The 17,640-nt window shown below is 40.5% G+C and overlaps 1 protein-coding gene across 1 annotated transcript in view; it reads left to right on the top strand.

Annotated features, from left to right (window-relative positions):
- Positions 1-243: 243 nt before the first annotated feature.
- Positions 244-17,640, top strand: part of prkd1 (protein kinase D1) — a 51,967-nt gene continuing 34,570 nt past the window's right edge. The window contains exon 1 of the mRNA XM_030125909.1: positions 244-348. Coding sequence (XP_029981769.1) covers positions 280-348 — 69 coding nt within the window. The 5' untranslated portion in view covers positions 244-279. The remainder of the gene's footprint in view (positions 349-17,640) is intronic.

Genomic DNA, 17,640 nt, shown 5'->3' with positions numbered 1-17,640 from the left:
GGTGCTCCTCTCCTCCTTCCATCTCCATCTGCACCGTCGTGACTCCCCTGATCGTCTCCTGGAGCGTTGGAACCCACCGGGGACCTGGTTCACATGAGTGCGCCTCCGCTGATCCGTGCGCCCAGCCCGCTCCCGTTCTCTGGGGGGACGAACAACACCGGCACCGGGGGAGGAGGAGGAGGAGGAGGTGGTGGGAGTGCAGGAGGAGGAGGAGGAGGAGGAGGAGGTGGCGGGGTGATCTCCTTCCACATCCAGATCGGGCTGAGCCGGGAGCCGGTGATGCTGGACGCGGCGGAGCTGAGTCTGAGCCAAGTCCGGGAGGTGGCGTGTTCCATCGTGGACCAGAAGGTAACGGACAAACAAAGGTCAAAGTTCACATCATGGGAAATAATCAGGTCCAAAGTGACTGAACTGCACTGAAACTGAGACCAAACCCACCGGGTATCTAGAGTTAGTGTGGAGGATTAAAGGAGCAATTAGTAAGTTCTACAAATTCAGCATCCAAGAAAATCCAACCGTCTGGGTCATTTCAGTTCATATTTGACTGAATATATGTTAAAAACATCACAAAGGAACTCAAAAACAATAAGCAGAAAAAAAGACAATTTAACAGAAAAAAGCCCTAATGGAAAATGTTACATAACTTAAAAACATATATTTAATTAATTCATTGATTGATTTAGAAAAAGTCACATAGGTTCCCCACACCTGGATTAAATAATTAAAGTTCTGCAACAAAACTGAGACCAAATCCACTTCATCTAGAGTTAATGTGGAGGATTAAAGGAGCAATTAGTTATTTTTACAACTTCAGTGTCCAAGAAAATCCAACCGTCTGAGTCATTTAAGTTCATATTTAATTAAATATAGGTTAAAACCATCACAAACGAACTCAAAGACAATAAACAATAAGCATTTAATGTCATTAAAAAAACAAAAAACAAAACAACAACATATAATTACGCATTTAAACAGAAAAAAAACCCAAACGGACAATGTTACATAACTTAAAAGCATTTATTTAATTAATTTATTGATTGATTTAGAAAGAGTCACATAGGTTCCCCACACCTGGATTAAATAATTAAAGTTCTGCAACAAAACTGAGACTAAACCCACTTCGTCTAGAGTTAACATGGAGGATTAAAGGAGCAAGTAGTAATTTCTACAAACAGATAGAGGAGAAGTTTAGCATCCAAGAAAATCCAACCATCTGGGTCATTTGAGTTCATATTTGACTAAATATATGTTAAAACCATGACAAACAAACTCAAAGACAATAAACAGTAAAAAGAAATAACACATAATTACACATTTTAACAGAAAAAAAGCCCAAACGGACAATGTTACATAACGTAAAAACATATATTTACCTCCGCCAAAGAGGTTATGTTTTTGCCGGTGTCTGTCTGTCTGTCTGCCTGCCTGTCTGTCTTTCTGTCTGTCTGTCTGTCTGTGTGCAAGTTAACTTAAAAAGTTATGGACGGGGCCCACTGATCTGCCTTGGCAGAGGTCTGCGCTCTCCGAGTGCTTTTCCAGTTAATTAATTTATTGATTGATTTAGAAAAAGCCACATAGGTTCCCCACACCTGATTAGATAATTAAAGTTCTGCAACAAAACTGAGACTAAACCCACTTCATCTAGAGTTAATGTGGAGGATTAAAGGGGCAATTAGTTATTTCTACAAACAGGTACAGGAGATATTTAGCATCCAAGAAAGTTCATTGACGTTAATTTCCAAATGTACTGAATTTATTTTTGCTTTAGAAACAGTCCCATGGGTTCCCTGCACCAGGTTTAACCCTTTAACCACATTTACAGTCACTATTGTTTATCAGAAAAACTGGTTTATTCAATAAATGTCAGCAGCCGAAGCCTTAATTATTCCAAACTTTACTCATTAATCTAATGAAAACAGGTGAGGTTTCTGTAGTTGAATTCGTGAACAGATGAAGAAAGCCAAACTCTTCGTGTGTGTGTGTGTGTGTGTGTGTAAACATGTTCATTTGTGCTTTTTTAATGCATTTGTGGACTCACTTCCAGAGCTTCACATGGACGTGACATCACATTAAACGGTCTATAGTTGAACGTCCATGTGAACGTGGTGGTAGACCGGTTCCTGGTGACCCTGTGTTTAGCCTCCCATCAGAGTCCACGGCCCACAGATCAGGGTCATACGTGTCAGTCACATGTCCAACCCGCCTGAATGTGAGTGAGAAACAGGAATATTCAATACATGCCATTTATGGATGATGTTCAGAGCCCCAGGCCACGCCAGCTATAGTAACATGTCGGTGTGGACGAACACAGCATTCATGTGACTCACTGACGGTAAAACAGTCGCCGTTATGTCAGAGTCTGGATTCAGCGTCAGATGAAGGAAACAGGATTCAAACACAGACATCCAGTTCACGTCCAGATGCACAGACAGGCTTAGAATGTCCACCAGAACCCTCCAGAACCACCAACCAATCACTTCTAAGTATACACAGACTGCATAACAGAAGATAAAAGATGGCAAAAGTCAACAAAAAGATAGAAAAAATGAGCTGAACGATAAGAAAACCAAACTAAAAGATGCTAAATCCCACTAAAAGACGATTAAACTTGACCAAAGTAGAGTTCAAACCAAACTAACAGATGGATTTACAGAGAAAAACATGGTTAAACTAGTATAAACTAGAGCGCAGACCTCCGCCAAGGCAGACCCCCAACCCCCCAATCACCACCAAAATTTTATAATTTTTTTGTTGTCGTTTTGTTCTTGTGCCAGTATCAACATTTCCTGAAAATTTCATCAAAATCCGTCCATAACTTTTTGAGTTACCTTGCTAACAAACAAACAAACAAACAAAAAATCCTTTGGGACAATGTCGACAAACTTTGTTGACAGTTTATAGAAATTTAAATTTTGGAATTTTTATGATTTTTTTGGTAAATATTCTACCTGTTCCTTTCCTTCTACTGGTCCACCTGTTGATGGTTTAGAACTAGTGGTGGGCAGCGATTAAAATTTTTAATCGCGATTAATCGCATGGCTTTCTGTGATTAATCACGATTAATCACATAGTTGTTTGGGGGGGGACGCATCAACAGCATGTATTGCCTTTCAGTGATATTCCAGACTGGAAGTATTCCGGTGATAAAAATAATTGCACGTCAGTGCTTCCAAACAACTGTGTCCTCAACCCCACCATCTGAAGACATTTAAAATGAAAATGTCCATGTAAAAAACCACTACTTTTACACATGTTTATGTCCCCACCAGTGTATTTACAGTTGTGAGTGATTGACAGGAGTCTTAAGCCCATTAATAAGTACTAATACTAATAAGCCAAATAATATGTGATGTTCAGTTGTTCAAAGCAAGCAAAAGGGGCCCTGAAGTGGTCAGAATAAGTTGCACTAATGTATGTTTTGTCCTTTCCGTGTTACCGTAGTCAGTTCGGACATAGAACTAACAGACATGTTTCTTTCACTCTTGTTTGTATGGCCCCTAAAACGTTTGCCTGCGAGTATTTTATGTTCAGTTGTTGTAAGAATGAATAGTATCAAATATCTCTGATGTGAGCCTTTGTTGCTGAATAAAAAGACGCTGTAAATCTTTAATTAACCTGTGAATGATAATCGTTAGCGTGTCTATGGATTTTCCCATTCAAGTTAGCATCGAGATAAAATGACTGCTAATACAACATTCACATCGTAAATAAGTAAAGGTTAGTTCAAAGGCTGACATATTAGACCTAAACACAACCAATGAATTTACATAAACTTAGCATGAGCCTGCATAAAGAATTAGCAACCCATCTCCGACTACTTGCATAAACAAATTAGCTTAAACATCAGCATTACTTGTAAAGTTCGCCGGTTTTCTCCTCTCAGCTGCACATACACACAGCACTGGTGTGTGGACCGGCAAAATAAAAGCATGAGTTTCAAAATAAGAGTCCGTATGTATAAATCAACTAAGACTTGCTTGAAAGGCAGAACAATAATAAAACGGCGTTAACGTGAGATAAAAAAATTGTCGGCGTTATTTAATGAATGCGTTAACGCGGTAATAACGCGTTAACTTGCCCACCCCTATTTAGAACATGTAAATGGTTCCACATATCAGTCTAGTTCCTATTGATCACTGATAGAAGTCATATATGGACTGTGATTGGATGAGTTCAGTTCTCCTCCACTGAAAGTCCCGCCCACTTCTATAGTTAGATTGATGTGCATCCAGACCACATGACTGGAACACAGAACAGAACCAGGACTGGAACACAGAACAGAACCTGACAACCTCATACATTCCACTGGTTCTGATCCACATAGAACAGATGCTGACGGACAGGGACACTGGTTTGATTTTTCCGTTGAACAAGTGAACGTTGCGGTCGTCCTGTGTTTTCTTTTGCGTTCTGGACTCTTTCCCTCCACAGTGGTTCTAATGTGGTCCGTCATATGGAAGTGTTCTTCAGGTTCTGATGTTCTGACCCCGTTGTCTGGGATAACCCACTGCCTCAGGACTCGGGCTGGGTCTGCGGTGCTTTGTGTCCACTGACCTTTGACCTTTCACCAAACACTGGACCACATTCGTTCTGAACCAGAGAAGATCCCAGACCCTTTCTGGGAGTCTCAATCTTGTACCTGGACCAGCTGTCGACTACAGCAGCGTGTTCTCATGGTCCGGGTCCAGGTTTTGGATGGAACCTCAGATCTGTTCAGGCTGATGAGTCGGTCCAAAAGGTCGATGCCCCATCGCTTCATAGTAGAGCCTCTCCACCTCTGGTCCTAGTGTTTAGATCAGGGTGGGATTTGTTGGGGGGGGTTGATCATCCCTACTTCTGCTCAATGAATTTTATCCTGGGGGGTGGGGGGTGTCGATCAACCTGCTGTAAATCCCATCAGGCTGTGTCAGTTTTCTTCCTCCTGTATCCTACATTACTGACATTAACGTTCACTTGAACCCAACTGTCACAGTCTAAGAATTCGCGAACATATCTATGCATTGGGATGTCATAAAGGGGGGGGGGGGGGGGGGGGGGGGGGGTAAATGTGACAAATTCATGGGGCCCAGCATTTGTGTGTGTGTGTGGGGGAGTGCACATGGAGCAGTGGAGGGGGTCCAGTGGATACAGGTTAGAAGGTGTGAACATTTTGTGTAAGATCAGCTGTTTATTAGAGGACTAGAACCAGGAGTTGGACGATGAAAGGATGGAAAGTTTAACACCAGCATTAGTTATGTTAGTTATGGACCCCCCCTCCCCCCAACAAAAACAAAACAAAACATCCCCCCTCTGTTTTTTTGACAAATCAGACCCTGGTTTAGATGTTAGTTCAGGTTCCACATTCAGACCAGTATGACCTAAAGTGGATCAGAACCAGTTCAATAACCACAGACCATAACAATTCAATTCCATTTTATTTATTGAGGCCAGTATCACAACAAAGTCGCTTCAAGGGCTTTACAGAAATTGTTGAATTGATAAAAAGAAAACACAATGAAAATAAAAGAACAGGAGGTATTTCCAGACACAACAAGCCCCGCCCCCCTCACATGTACTGTATCTTATTTTGGCATGGATCCAGCTGATGTCTTTCCAGGGTTCTGATTGGCTCACGGTGCTCGATGGTCTCGCCACACTGCCATCTACAGGCTTTGATGCTCTTAACGGTGTAGATATACAGGCTGTGGAAACCAAGACTTTTATGAAAACAGTCTTTTTGTTTTTTAAACGGACAGGGGTAAATGTCCATTTTCCCAAACACCTGGGTCTGTGTAAAGCTCACCTCAAACCTGTGATCCGGTCCATGTTCTTGGAAGTCTAGATAGTCCATGTAGAGTCTTGGATGTTCCTGGTGTATTTCTACGTCAGCGTACGTTCACCTCTGACCCACTGGTCCATGTGTTTCTGAATCCATCACTTCTGCTTTTGTTCATTGAACTTCTGGAAATTTCTCTGCTTTTCTGCCTTTTTCTTCATGGACTGAAGTGAACTGGGAAAACAACAACCTATCTGAGATGAGAGCTCCTACTGCTGCTGCTCCTTTGTCTTCTTCTTCTCCTTCTTTTTCTTCTTCTCCTTCCTCTTCTTCTTCTTCCCTTTCCTCTTCTTCTTTTTCTTCTTCTTCTTCCTCTTCTCCTTCCTCTTCTTCTTCTTCCCCTTCCTCTTCTTCTTCCTCTGCTTCTCCTTCCTCTTCTTCCTCTTCTTCTTCCTCTTCTCCTTCTTCTTCTCTTTCTCCTTTTTCTTCCTCTTCTCCTTCTCCTTCTTCTCCTTCTTCTTCTTCTACAGATTTTAGGTACACATACCATAATAAAACCACATGACTGTCTGTGATGAGTCGTCTGATCTCAGACTAACTCCACGCTCTAGTTTCTTTTAATATTTCCTAAACCATTCATCTCCAAATGTGATGATGTTTGGTTTTGTCATAAACTGGAGGAGGAGGCAGAGGTGCATTATGGGTCGTAGGCTCTATCTAAATCTAAATAGAAGGTTAGAAGGTGGATTTCCATCATCATGTCTTCTGTTTTCTGTACATTTTTCCTCCATGAGTCAGATCTGAGGTCAGTGGAAATGTTGACGTCTGTGATATCAGCCTTTGATTGACAGGTGTGATTGACAGGTTGGTTCTGAGTCAGACGATGACGCGTTCTGTTTATTTTATTAAACCTACAGGATTATTTTTTTCCAGACAAACAACTCGACTGCAGACGTTACACCAACACCATAACATTATGACACAAACACTGGATGAAATTTACTGTTTTAACAAATCAGTGCTAGCACTTAGCATTAGCTCACCCCCTTAGCTCCGCCCCTTTGGCCCAAATATGGTCATTTCTGACTCCAAAATGGTGGCAACAGTTCAGGAACCAATGGGTGACATCATGGCTCCTCCGTCACTAATTATTTTATTTATTTGAACCAAGGTTATTGTCGTTAATAAAAACTAATGAAATGATGAAAACTAGAATTGAAAAAACATTTTCGTTAACTGAAATAAATAAAAACTATAATTAAAAGAAAAAAACGATAACTAACTGAAACTGTATTGTGTGCTTACAAAACTAACTAAAACAGACAAAAATTATGGATAAAATTCCCTTTGTTTTCGTCTTTTTTCAATGTCGGATTGATACAAAAGCGTTTTATTTCCCTCAAGCAATTTTAGCTAGCGGCACCATACGACACTTGACCGTCCGTCACTTGTGGTTTCCAGTCGTCTTCTGGTCCCCACTCTACCTGGAAACATGGAGACTAAAGTTGGGAGAAAGCAGCAGAGTCCTGTCTGGGATTTATTTGAGTACGACAGAGAAGAAGAGAAAAGATACGACAAAACTAAAATTAATACTAAAACTAAACTAAAACTAAGCATTTAGAAAAAAAAAAAAAGAAAACTAATATAAACTAGCAAACCTGCTCTAAAAACGAATTAAAACTAACTGAATTAGAGAAAAAAAAGTCAAAACTAAATAAAACTAAACTATAATGAAAAATCCAAAACTATTAGAACCTTGATTTGAACCAATTCTCAGTTTCAGTGACGAACTGGTCAAAATGAAATACAAAAGCAAGAACGTCCAAGAACTATTCAGAACAGTTTATGAATTAAAACTGCTCATACACACAGTTCAAAGTGTGCAGATGTTCTTTCATGTCATATGTTTTTATAGATCATGTCATCACCATCTACTGCCTTTACATTAACACATTAAGTATCTGAAAACAACTAGACCCACTGTACATATTTTATTGACTTGTGTAATGAAATTAGATTATTAATTAGATTATGTCAAATGTTTCCAGTTATTCAGCAAAGCATCGTTTTATTCAGACTTGTTTCATTGCTTGTCTGTCCATGACGTCATATCCCCTTTTTTTAATCAAATCTAATTACATGACGACTAACAGTAACAGCAGTCATTTAGTCACATGGTCTGGAGTTCTTCTACATGTGTTTAGTCCAGGGTTCTTCTACATGTGTTCGATATGGGGTTCGTCTACATGTGTTAGATTTGGAGTTCTTCTACATATGTTTAGTCCAGGGTTCTTCTACATGTGTTTGGTCTGTGATTCTTCACTCCATGGTTCTTCTTCATATGTTCGGTCTGCGGTTCTTGTTCATGTGCTCGGTCTGTGGTTCTTGTTCATGTGCTCGGTCTGCGGTTCTTGTTCATGTGTTCGGTCCGAGGTTCTTCTTCATTTGTTCAGTCTGTGATTTTTCTTCATGTGTTCAGTCCGCGGTTCTCCTTCATGTGTTCAGTCTGTGGTTCTTCTTCATGTGTTCGATCTGGGGTTCTTCTACATGTGTTTGGTCTGTGGTTCTTCAGTCCATGGTTCTTCTTCATGTGTTCGGTCCGTGGTTCTTCTTCATGTGTTCAGTCTGTGGTTCTCCTTCCTGTGTTCAGTCTGTGGTTCTTCTTCATGTGTTTGGTCCATGGTTCTTCTTCATGTGTTCAGTCTGTGGTTCTTCGGTCTGTAGTTCTTCTTCATGTGTTCAGTCTGTGGTTCTTCAGTCTGTGGTTCTTCTTCGTGTGTTCAGTCTGGGGTTCTTCAGTCCATGGTTCTTCTTCAGTCTGTGGTTCGTCGGTCTGTGGTTCTTCAGTCCGTGGTTCTTCTTCATGTGTTCGGTCTGTGGTTCTTCTTCATGTGTTCAGTCTGTAGTTCTCCTTCCTGTGTTCAGTCTGTGGTTCTTCAGTCTGTGGTTCTTCTTCGTGTGTTCAGTCTGGGGTTCTTCAGTCCATGGTTCTTCTTCAGTCTGTGGTTCGTCGGTCTGTGGTTCTTCAGTCCGTGGTTCTTCTTCATGTGTTCGGTCCATGGTTCTTCTTCATGTGTTCGGTCTGTGGTTCTTCGGTCCGTGGTTCTTCTTCATGTGTTCAGTCTGTGGCTCTTCAGTCTGTGGTTCTTCTTCGTGTGTTCAGTCTGTGGTTCTTTAGTCCATGGTTCTTCTTCAGTCTGTGGTTTGTCGGTCTGCAGTTCTTCAGTCCGTGGTTCTTCGGTCTGTGGTTCTTCAGTCCATGGTTCTTCTTCAGTCTGTGGTCCGTCGGTCTGTGGTTCTTCACTCCGTGGTTCTTCATATGTTGGGTCTGTGGTTCTTCATCTGTGGTTCTTCATATGTTGGGTCTGTGGTTCTTCAGTCCGTGGTTCTTCTTCATGTGTTGGGTGCGTTGTTCTTCATGTGTTCTGTCAGTGGTTCTTCAGTCTGCGGTTCTTGTTCATGTGTTCGGTCCGTGGTTCTTGTTCATGTGTTTGGTCCGTGGTTCTTCTTCATTTGTTCGGTCCTGGGTTCTTCTTCATGTGTTTGGTCCGTGGCTCTTCTTCATGTTGGTTGTTGTACATTTGTTCGGTCTGTGGTTCTTCTCCATGTGTTCGGTCCAGGGTTCTTCAGTCCGTGGTTCTTCTTCATGTGTTTGGTCCAGGGTTCTTCTTCATGTGTTGGGTCTGTGATTCTTCAGTCCATGGTTCTTCTTCATGTGTTCGGTCCGTATTTCTTCTTCATGTGTCCGGTCCGTGGTTCTTCTTCATGTGTTCAGTCTGTGGTTCTCCTTCCTGTGTTCAGTCTGTGGTTCTTCTTCATGTGTTTGGTCCGTGGTTCTTCTTCATGTGTTTGGTCTGTGGTCCTTCGGTCTGTGGTTCTTCTTCGTGTGTTCAGTCTGGGGTTCTTCAGTCCATGGTTCTTCTTCAGTCTGTGGTTTGTCGGTCTGTGGTTCTTCAGTCCGTGGTTCTTCAGTCTGTGGTTCTTCAGTCCATGGTTCTTCTTCAGTCTGTGGTTCTTCAGTCTGTGGTTCTTCATATGTTGGGTCTGTAGTTCTTCATATGTTGGGCCTGTGGTTCTTCAATCCTTGGTTCTTCTTCATGTGTTGGGTGCATTGTTCTTCATGTGTTCTGTCGGTGGTTCTTCAGTCTGCGGTTCTTGTTCATGTGTTCGGTCTGTGGTTCTTCTTATTTGTTTGGTCCGTGGTTCTTCTTCATGTGTTTGGTCCGTGGTTCTTCTTCATTTGTTCGGTCCTGGGTTCTTCTTCATGTGTTTGGTCCATGGTTCTTCTTCATGTGTTCGGTCCGTGTTTCTTCTTCATGTGTTTGGTCCCTGGTTCTTCTTCATGTGTTCGGCCCGTGGTTCTTCTTCACGTGTTCGGTCTGTGGTTCTTCGGTCTGTGGTTCTTCGGTCTGTGGTTCTTCTTCATGTGTTCAGTCTGCGGTTCTTTAGTCTGTGGTTCTTCTTCGTGTGTTCAGTCTGTGGTTCTTCAGTCCATGGTTCTTCTTCAGTCTGTGGTTCGTCGGTCTGTGGTTCTTCAGTCTGTGGTTCTTTGGTCTGTGGTTCTTCAGTCCATGGTTCTTCATGTGTTCAGTCTGTGGTTCTTCAGTCCGTGGTTCTTCATATGTTGGGTCTGTGGTTCTTCATCTGTGGTTCTTCATATGTTGGATCTGTGGTTCTTCAGTCCGTGGTTCTTCTTCTTGTGTTGGGTCCATTGTTCTTCCTCTGTTCTGTCGGTGGTTCTTCAGTCTGTGGTTCTTCTTCATGTGGTCGGTCAATCGTTCTTCTTTGGTCAGTGGTTCTTCATATGTTGGGTCTGTGGTTCTTCAATCTGTGGTTCTTCTTTATGCATTCAGTCCATCATTCTTCTTTGGTCTGTGGTTCTTCATGTGTTCAGTCTGTGGTTCTTCAGTCCATGGTCCTTTGGTCCATGGTTCTTCTTCATGTGTTGGGTCCATCATTGTTCTTCAGTCCATGGTTCTTTGTATGTTGTGTCTATGGTTCTTCAGTCTGTGGTTCTTCTTCATGTGTTGGGTCTGTTGTTCTTCATGTGTTCAGTCTGTGGTTCTTCAGTCCATGGTTCTTCGTCATGTGTTCTGTCGGTGGTTCTTCAGTTCGTGGTTCTTCTTTATGTGCTTGGTCCATCATTCTCCTTTAGTCCGTGGTTCTTCATATGTTGGGTCCTTGGGTCTTTGGTCCATGTCTGTTATGTGATTAAATAATACTGAATTACTTGTTAGCCATTAGCTTAGCACCATTCTGTTAGCGCTATTGAATGCAATCCCCTTGACGTTGTCTCTTCGACTCGTTGGTAAACTGATTATGACTCCATAAACGTTTTTTTCTACAATGAATACTAGATTCTGTTGATCACGTTGCCGTGGTAACTGTTCCAGATGGATTTAACACTTTAATCTAAATACTGACCAACATTGGTTCAACTTGTTCGATATTGTCTGTGTTAGTTTTTCTACTGAAGGAAATCGACTGGTTTTGGGCTGAAGTTTCAACCCTTCTGGTATCTGTTAGAAGCCAGTGTTTCCTAAAGTGGAACCTTTCAAGAACCAACTCGACTAAACATCTGCTTAGTGTGGATTCAGTCTTTGGGGAAACGGTATCAGAGACGTTAGCGTGGACATTTCTCACAGTGACGTGTCCATTATCTCACCTCACTTCTGCTAATCGTCTCATTTTAGGTGAAAATCACCTCATTTTCCACAGTGAGACTTTGACACCTGAATGTGACACACCTGAATCCTGACGCTAACGGCTTAGCGCCATGTGACACAGGTTGTTGATGGAAGTGTTTATTTGCCGTGCGGTGCGGCGGGTCACCTGTTCGCACAACAAACACAACATGCAACACTTCACACCTCAAATAGCAACAGATCGACTGATTAATTTTGCAAGAAAAAAAAAACAAAACTGTATGTGCATGATAACAACTGTGGTCTCGGCTTTAAAGTCAAACTAGGAAATCAACTTTACTCTGGAAGTTTTTGCACATTTCTGGTTATTTTTTATTTCATTCTCTACTGCCAGGCTCAAGTCCAGGCTCGGAAATGTCTAAACATTGAAGTCAAACATTAAGTCTCATATTATTATAACGTTTAGACTATTTGACTGTTACAATAACACTGATATTAATTATTATCTTCACTCTAATGTGTAAAGTAGTTTTGACATTAGCAACAGAATCATGACGCTTTAGCAGTTACCATTCTACTGTAATATTAGCCATTAGCTTTGTACAGACCTGTTAACCAATGACAAACTGATGACCTGTTAGCCATTAGCTTAGTACGGACCTGTTAGCAGTTACCATGCTACTGTAACATTAGCCATTAGCTTTGTACAGACCTGTTAACCAATGACATACTGCTGAGCTGTTAACCATTCACTTAGTACTGACCTGTTAGCAGTTTCAATGCCATTGTAATATTCACCATTTGCTCAGTACAGACCTGTTAGCAGTTACCGTTCTGCTATAATATTAGCCATTAGCTTTGTATGAACCTTTTAACCGATGACATACTACTGACCAGTTAGCCATTAGCTTAGTACTGACCTGTTTGCAGTTACAATGCTACTATGATATTAGCCATTAGCTTTATATTAACCTGTAAACCAATGACATACTACTTTACTGCTGACCTGTTAGCTCAGTATAGACCTGTTAGCAGTTACAATGCTACTATGATATTAGCCCTTAGCTTTATATTAACCTGTAAAACAATGACATACCACCTTACTGCTGACCTTTTAGCATAGTACTGACCTGTTAGCAGTTACCATGCTAGTGTACTATTAGCCATTAGCCTTGTATTGATGTTAACCAATGACATACTGCTGACCTGTTAGCCATTAGTTTAGTACTGACCTGTTAGCAGTTAATATGCTGCTGCACTATTAACCATTAGCCTTGTATTGATGTTAACCAATGACATTCTGCTGACCTGTTAGCCATTAGCTTAGTACTGATCCGTTAGCAGTCAACATGCTACTGTAATGCTGATTTTAACAATCACCATTAGCTCTGACATGTTTTCCTGCAGTTTGAACATTTTGCATTTTTCAACTTGTTTTATTAGCTTAACATCAATGTTGTGATACTGGTGCAGTTTTAGCTTTTTATGTCACCACGAAAATGTACCTGATCGTTTACTGTGAAAATCTTCCACCTCTCAACAGTAAGTTCTACACGGTTCCACAGACGTCAGTGTGTTCATTAGTTGCTTTAGATTGCCGTATTATTACGTTCATTGTGTATCGTCATGATGTTTAGGCTAACAGATGCTAAAAGAGAGAAAACTTTTTAATTCAACACAATCTGAATAAACCTGAATAAATTAAACCAGTTTAAGCCTCTGCGCTGGAAGTAAAGCGATGAAGTTAAAATGTAAAAATACCTACGGATGCTTGAAATTTATACTTGTAGCCTATAATATATATAAATAAATACTTCAAATCATTTCTCTTGACCAAGTCCTTTGCCCCTAACCCCCTCTCCCCTTTTCCCCCTCTTTTTTGTTTCTTTGTCATGTGACCTTGGATACCATGAAAGGCACTATATAAGTCTAAGTTATGATCATTATTATTACTTGTACTTTGAGTAGACATTATGTTCCATTTTTACAGAACATTATGATCTGATCACATAAAATAAAAAAGTGATTAATTCATGTAGATTTATTTTATAATAGCTTAAGTTTAAGTTAAATTAAAGTTAAATAGACTTGACTGGTGTTAAACATCTCAGTTCTTCTTCATTGATTGATTCTGATTCTTCTTCTTCCATATTATCTGGTGTGCTGTTTATGGAAGATTATGGGAAATATCAAAATAAGAGCCTCTTCCAGTCAGTTTGACTTCAAATGTGCTTATTTGGTTATTTGTTAATTAACTAATAGTTAATTAATTGTTCTGGTTTCATGTTGTACTGAAGTCCAGGCCAGTAAACAAGTGTCTGAGTATTGGATTTTACACGTAGTGCTTTTATTTTGATGTTTTTCCTGCTGGAGGCGGAGCTTATACTACCTGTCCACCTTTCATTGGATGATTGCTCCATGTTCAGCCATGTTGGTTTGTATAAAGGCTGAGTTTTCAGTTCAGACCAGAAAAAGCTCAAAAACAGACTTTTTCTGATCGATGTCTGCGTTCACAGACTGAGTAGAAGGTAAGACTGTGGATTTAACCGCCACGCTGCCGATTGGACGTTTTATCTGTAATGTGTCAATAAATATGCAGATTTTAGTAACCAAGCAAAGTTTTTACAGCTAATTTAGGAACAGATCGGATGATTTTGGTGTAAAATCCTCACTTAAGTAAAAAAAAATACAAGAAACTAACACACTGAGTAGCATTAGTTGGACTTTCTTTGCCTTTAAAGCTTGAGTTTCTCATTATTTTCACCTTCATCTGATTGTGATTTAATCCGTTTGTGTGTTACAAACCACCTGGTGTCCACACGATGGCGCTGTTTTAACCTCCTAAACAGACTTCCTTTTGACCCGGTTACAATTTGTAAACTCTGGGTTGTGTTGACGTTAAGTCTTCATGATGGTTGTCTTTCCCCGATTGGCAGTGTTGGGCAAATTACTTTAAAAAAAAGTAATTAGTTATAGTTACTAGTTACTTACCCAAAAAAGTAATTGAATTAGTAATGGAATTACTCCTTCAGAAATATAATTAGTCACCGGGGAAAGTAATTATTGCGTTACTTTTTTGAAAAACCTTCAAATATGTAAAAGAAAACTGATTTTTGAACGTGTTTCACGTGTCAGTTGCATAGAGTAGAACAGCATGGACAGTACTTCATTTAACTTAATATTTACTGGAGTGTGAAATTAAAGACATCCCTGAAATGATAAAGCAGTGTCATCCTTCGTGGGTTCTACTGCCTCCCCTTCTTATCCTTTGGCAAATTTGAGTTAAGGAAGACAAGCGATCTCACTTTTGCATCTTGAGGCGACTTCTGTCTGATAATATTAGTCCTGTCTCAGAGACAATAGTCATTCAGATGGAACTGATGTTCCCACTAAACAGAGCTACTTATCCATGCCTTTGGTCAGGCTGGGGTCCACCAGGGCCGGCTTTTCCACCACATAAGGGGATCTGCATTTTTAGGAAGAACATGCGCCTCCAGTTAATCTCCACTTTTTTCAGTCGCTCCTCCCTGATTCAGCGGTAGATGTCTCCAGTCCAGTCAGTCGGACTGTCACTGATAACTCCTCCCCCTAAGTTAGCTGCGCACATAGATGTGTTCAAGTGAATGGGGTGTGCTGCGGACAACTCAAACTTGGAGACGTCTTTGGTCGTTCACATGAAGGTAGCGCGGACCACTCAGACTCATGGGCACACAGGTGAAGCATGAAGGCAGTGTGGGTAATCTGAATATAAGAACGTCTCGCAACGAATCGGTTCTTATCACAGAGCCGTTCAAAAGACTCGACTCATCTGCGAACATCACACCTCTAGTGCCTGGCAGAGCCAGGATGGATAACAGCTGTTAGATATTAGTGCAAAGTAACGCACCGCATTTCGCTGTCGGTAACAGTAACAGCGCTGTAATGTTTCAAACAGTAATTCATTAGATCACCCGTTACTGGAAAATAATAACGGCATTAGTAACGCCATTGTTTTTAATGCTTTTATTCCCAACACTGCTGATTGGTCGAGCCTCAGTCATGTGACCTTTTCCTACATAAACCTGTTGTTGTCCTTGGCGACCAGCTGATGACTGAACAGTAAATGTCAGATGATTCTGTTCTTATCGTTTTTGTTGAACCTGATCTGAAGGTAAATTTACAGTTTCACATCAATGGTGTTCTTAGCTCCTCCCACATATTGTCATATATGGTCGTATATGCATCGAATCTTCACAGGTTATTTTTGAAACTCAAATCCGACACTGTCTCATGGAGTAGATGTTTGATCTGATCAGGAGGTGTCATCATCTGGACTACGGATCAGAGGTCAAAGGTCATCACAGAGGTCATCTGTTTAGCTTAGCACTGACCCATTCATTATTACTACTGACCTGTTAGCCTTTAGCTTAGCACTGACCCATTCACGATTACGACTGACCTGTTAGCCATTAGCTTAGCGCTGATCCATTCACTATTACTACTGACCTGTTAGCCATTAGCTTAGCACTGACCCAGTCACTATTACTACTGACCTGTTGGCTGTTAGCTTAACTCTGACCCATTCATTATTACTACTGACCTCTTAACCGTTAGCTTAGCTCTGACCCATTCACTATTACTACTGGCATGTTAGCCGTTAGCTTAGTACTGACCCATTCACTATTACTGCTGACCTCTTAGCCACTATCTTAGCACTGACCCATTTATTATTACTGCTGACCTTAGCCATTAGCTTAGCACTGACCCATTCACTATTACTACTGACCTGTTAGCCGTTAGCTTAGCACTGACCCATTCACTATTACTACTGACGTGTTAGCCGTTAGTTTAGCACTGACCCATTCACAATTACTACTGATGCATTAGCTATTAGCTTAGCACTGACCAATTAGTTGATAGTCTGATGTTTTTGCTTCATTTTCCCATCGTTATGTGAAAAAACTTATCTTTTTTTTTTTTTACCTCTTGCAGCTGTAAATGAAATAATCTGAGAAACAACATAATAAACTTCCTCTGTGAACTAGGGCTGTGTATCGGCAAGAATCTGGCGATACAATACAAATGACAATACTAGGATCGCGATATGATATATCACAATATATCATGATCCAGTTAAAAAGGCAACTTTTTGTTTGTTTGTTTTTTCTAAAAAAAATGATTATTTCCTGGAAGAATTGAATTACAGCAGTAATGTGCACAAATACTAAACACATTTTTATTTGATCCCAACAGGATCTAATGTTATATCACAAAATGTTCCTGTGTTCAAACTGAAATTCTGTTTCACAGACATTCCAGTTTCAGATCCTGTTCAAATGTTCATATTCTATTAGTTCAGAACTAACATCAGAACATTATTTTAGTTCAATCCCAACAAAGGAACTAACATTATGGAACAACATTAAGGAATTACATTAACATTAAGGAACAACATTAAAAGAGTGTTAAATAATAATAAATAAAATATAAACAATAAAAACAAAACAAAAATGAACCTCGACAATATTTGCAATTGAATAAATATCTAAAAATATCGATACAGTACTTTTTAATATCGATACAGTATTGTGAAACGAAATATCGTGATATATTGCAGAACCGATATTTTCTAACACCCTTCTGCTGTGAGACTACACTACCTATAATGCTTTGCAGGGTCATTCTGAGCTCTAATGTACATGTTTCATCCATTAAACCTGTGTCCTGAATCCAACTTTTACGAATTCACTGATCAGAACATCATAAACGTAAAATAAAACTAAAACAAATCCTTTGTTTCCTCCTGAATCTGAGTAAACATCGTGTTTTATCCGACGTTAAAGCGAACAGACAAACAGCCAGCGGTGATAAAACCTAATTTTCGCAGAAGCTTCTGGAGCCGATTCAAGGCCACAGGTACAGAAATGAGTGGTTTTCTTTTTTTCCTGTAATGACCAAACAGTCAGTGAACATCACACACACACTCCGTCAGCGTAATAATAATAAAGCAGCCGTGTGTTTCTCTGTCGGTGGCGGTTTCTCCTTGTTGCCTGGCAACTGATGATGATTGCGGCGGTGAAGTGTCCTTCTGTGGCCATTATGAGACTCCCATCCTCTGAATGAAGCGTGCGTTCGTCATTGTTCGGCCTCTTTCATCCCCCTTGCGTCTCCGTCCGTTCATTCACGTCTTTATTCGTCTCCTGAAACGAAACAGCAGCTGAAACCGATCAAAAACATCAGACGATCTGGACGACGTGGCGT

This window comes from Sphaeramia orbicularis, chromosome 22 (genome assembly GCF_902148855.1).
Source record: "Sphaeramia orbicularis chromosome 22, fSphaOr1.1, whole genome shotgun sequence".
In the NCBI taxonomy this organism is placed as follows: domain Eukaryota; kingdom Metazoa; phylum Chordata; class Actinopteri; order Kurtiformes; family Apogonidae; genus Sphaeramia; species Sphaeramia orbicularis.
Note: the sequence above shows the minus strand (reverse complement) of the source record. Positions and strands in the feature narration are given on the sequence as shown.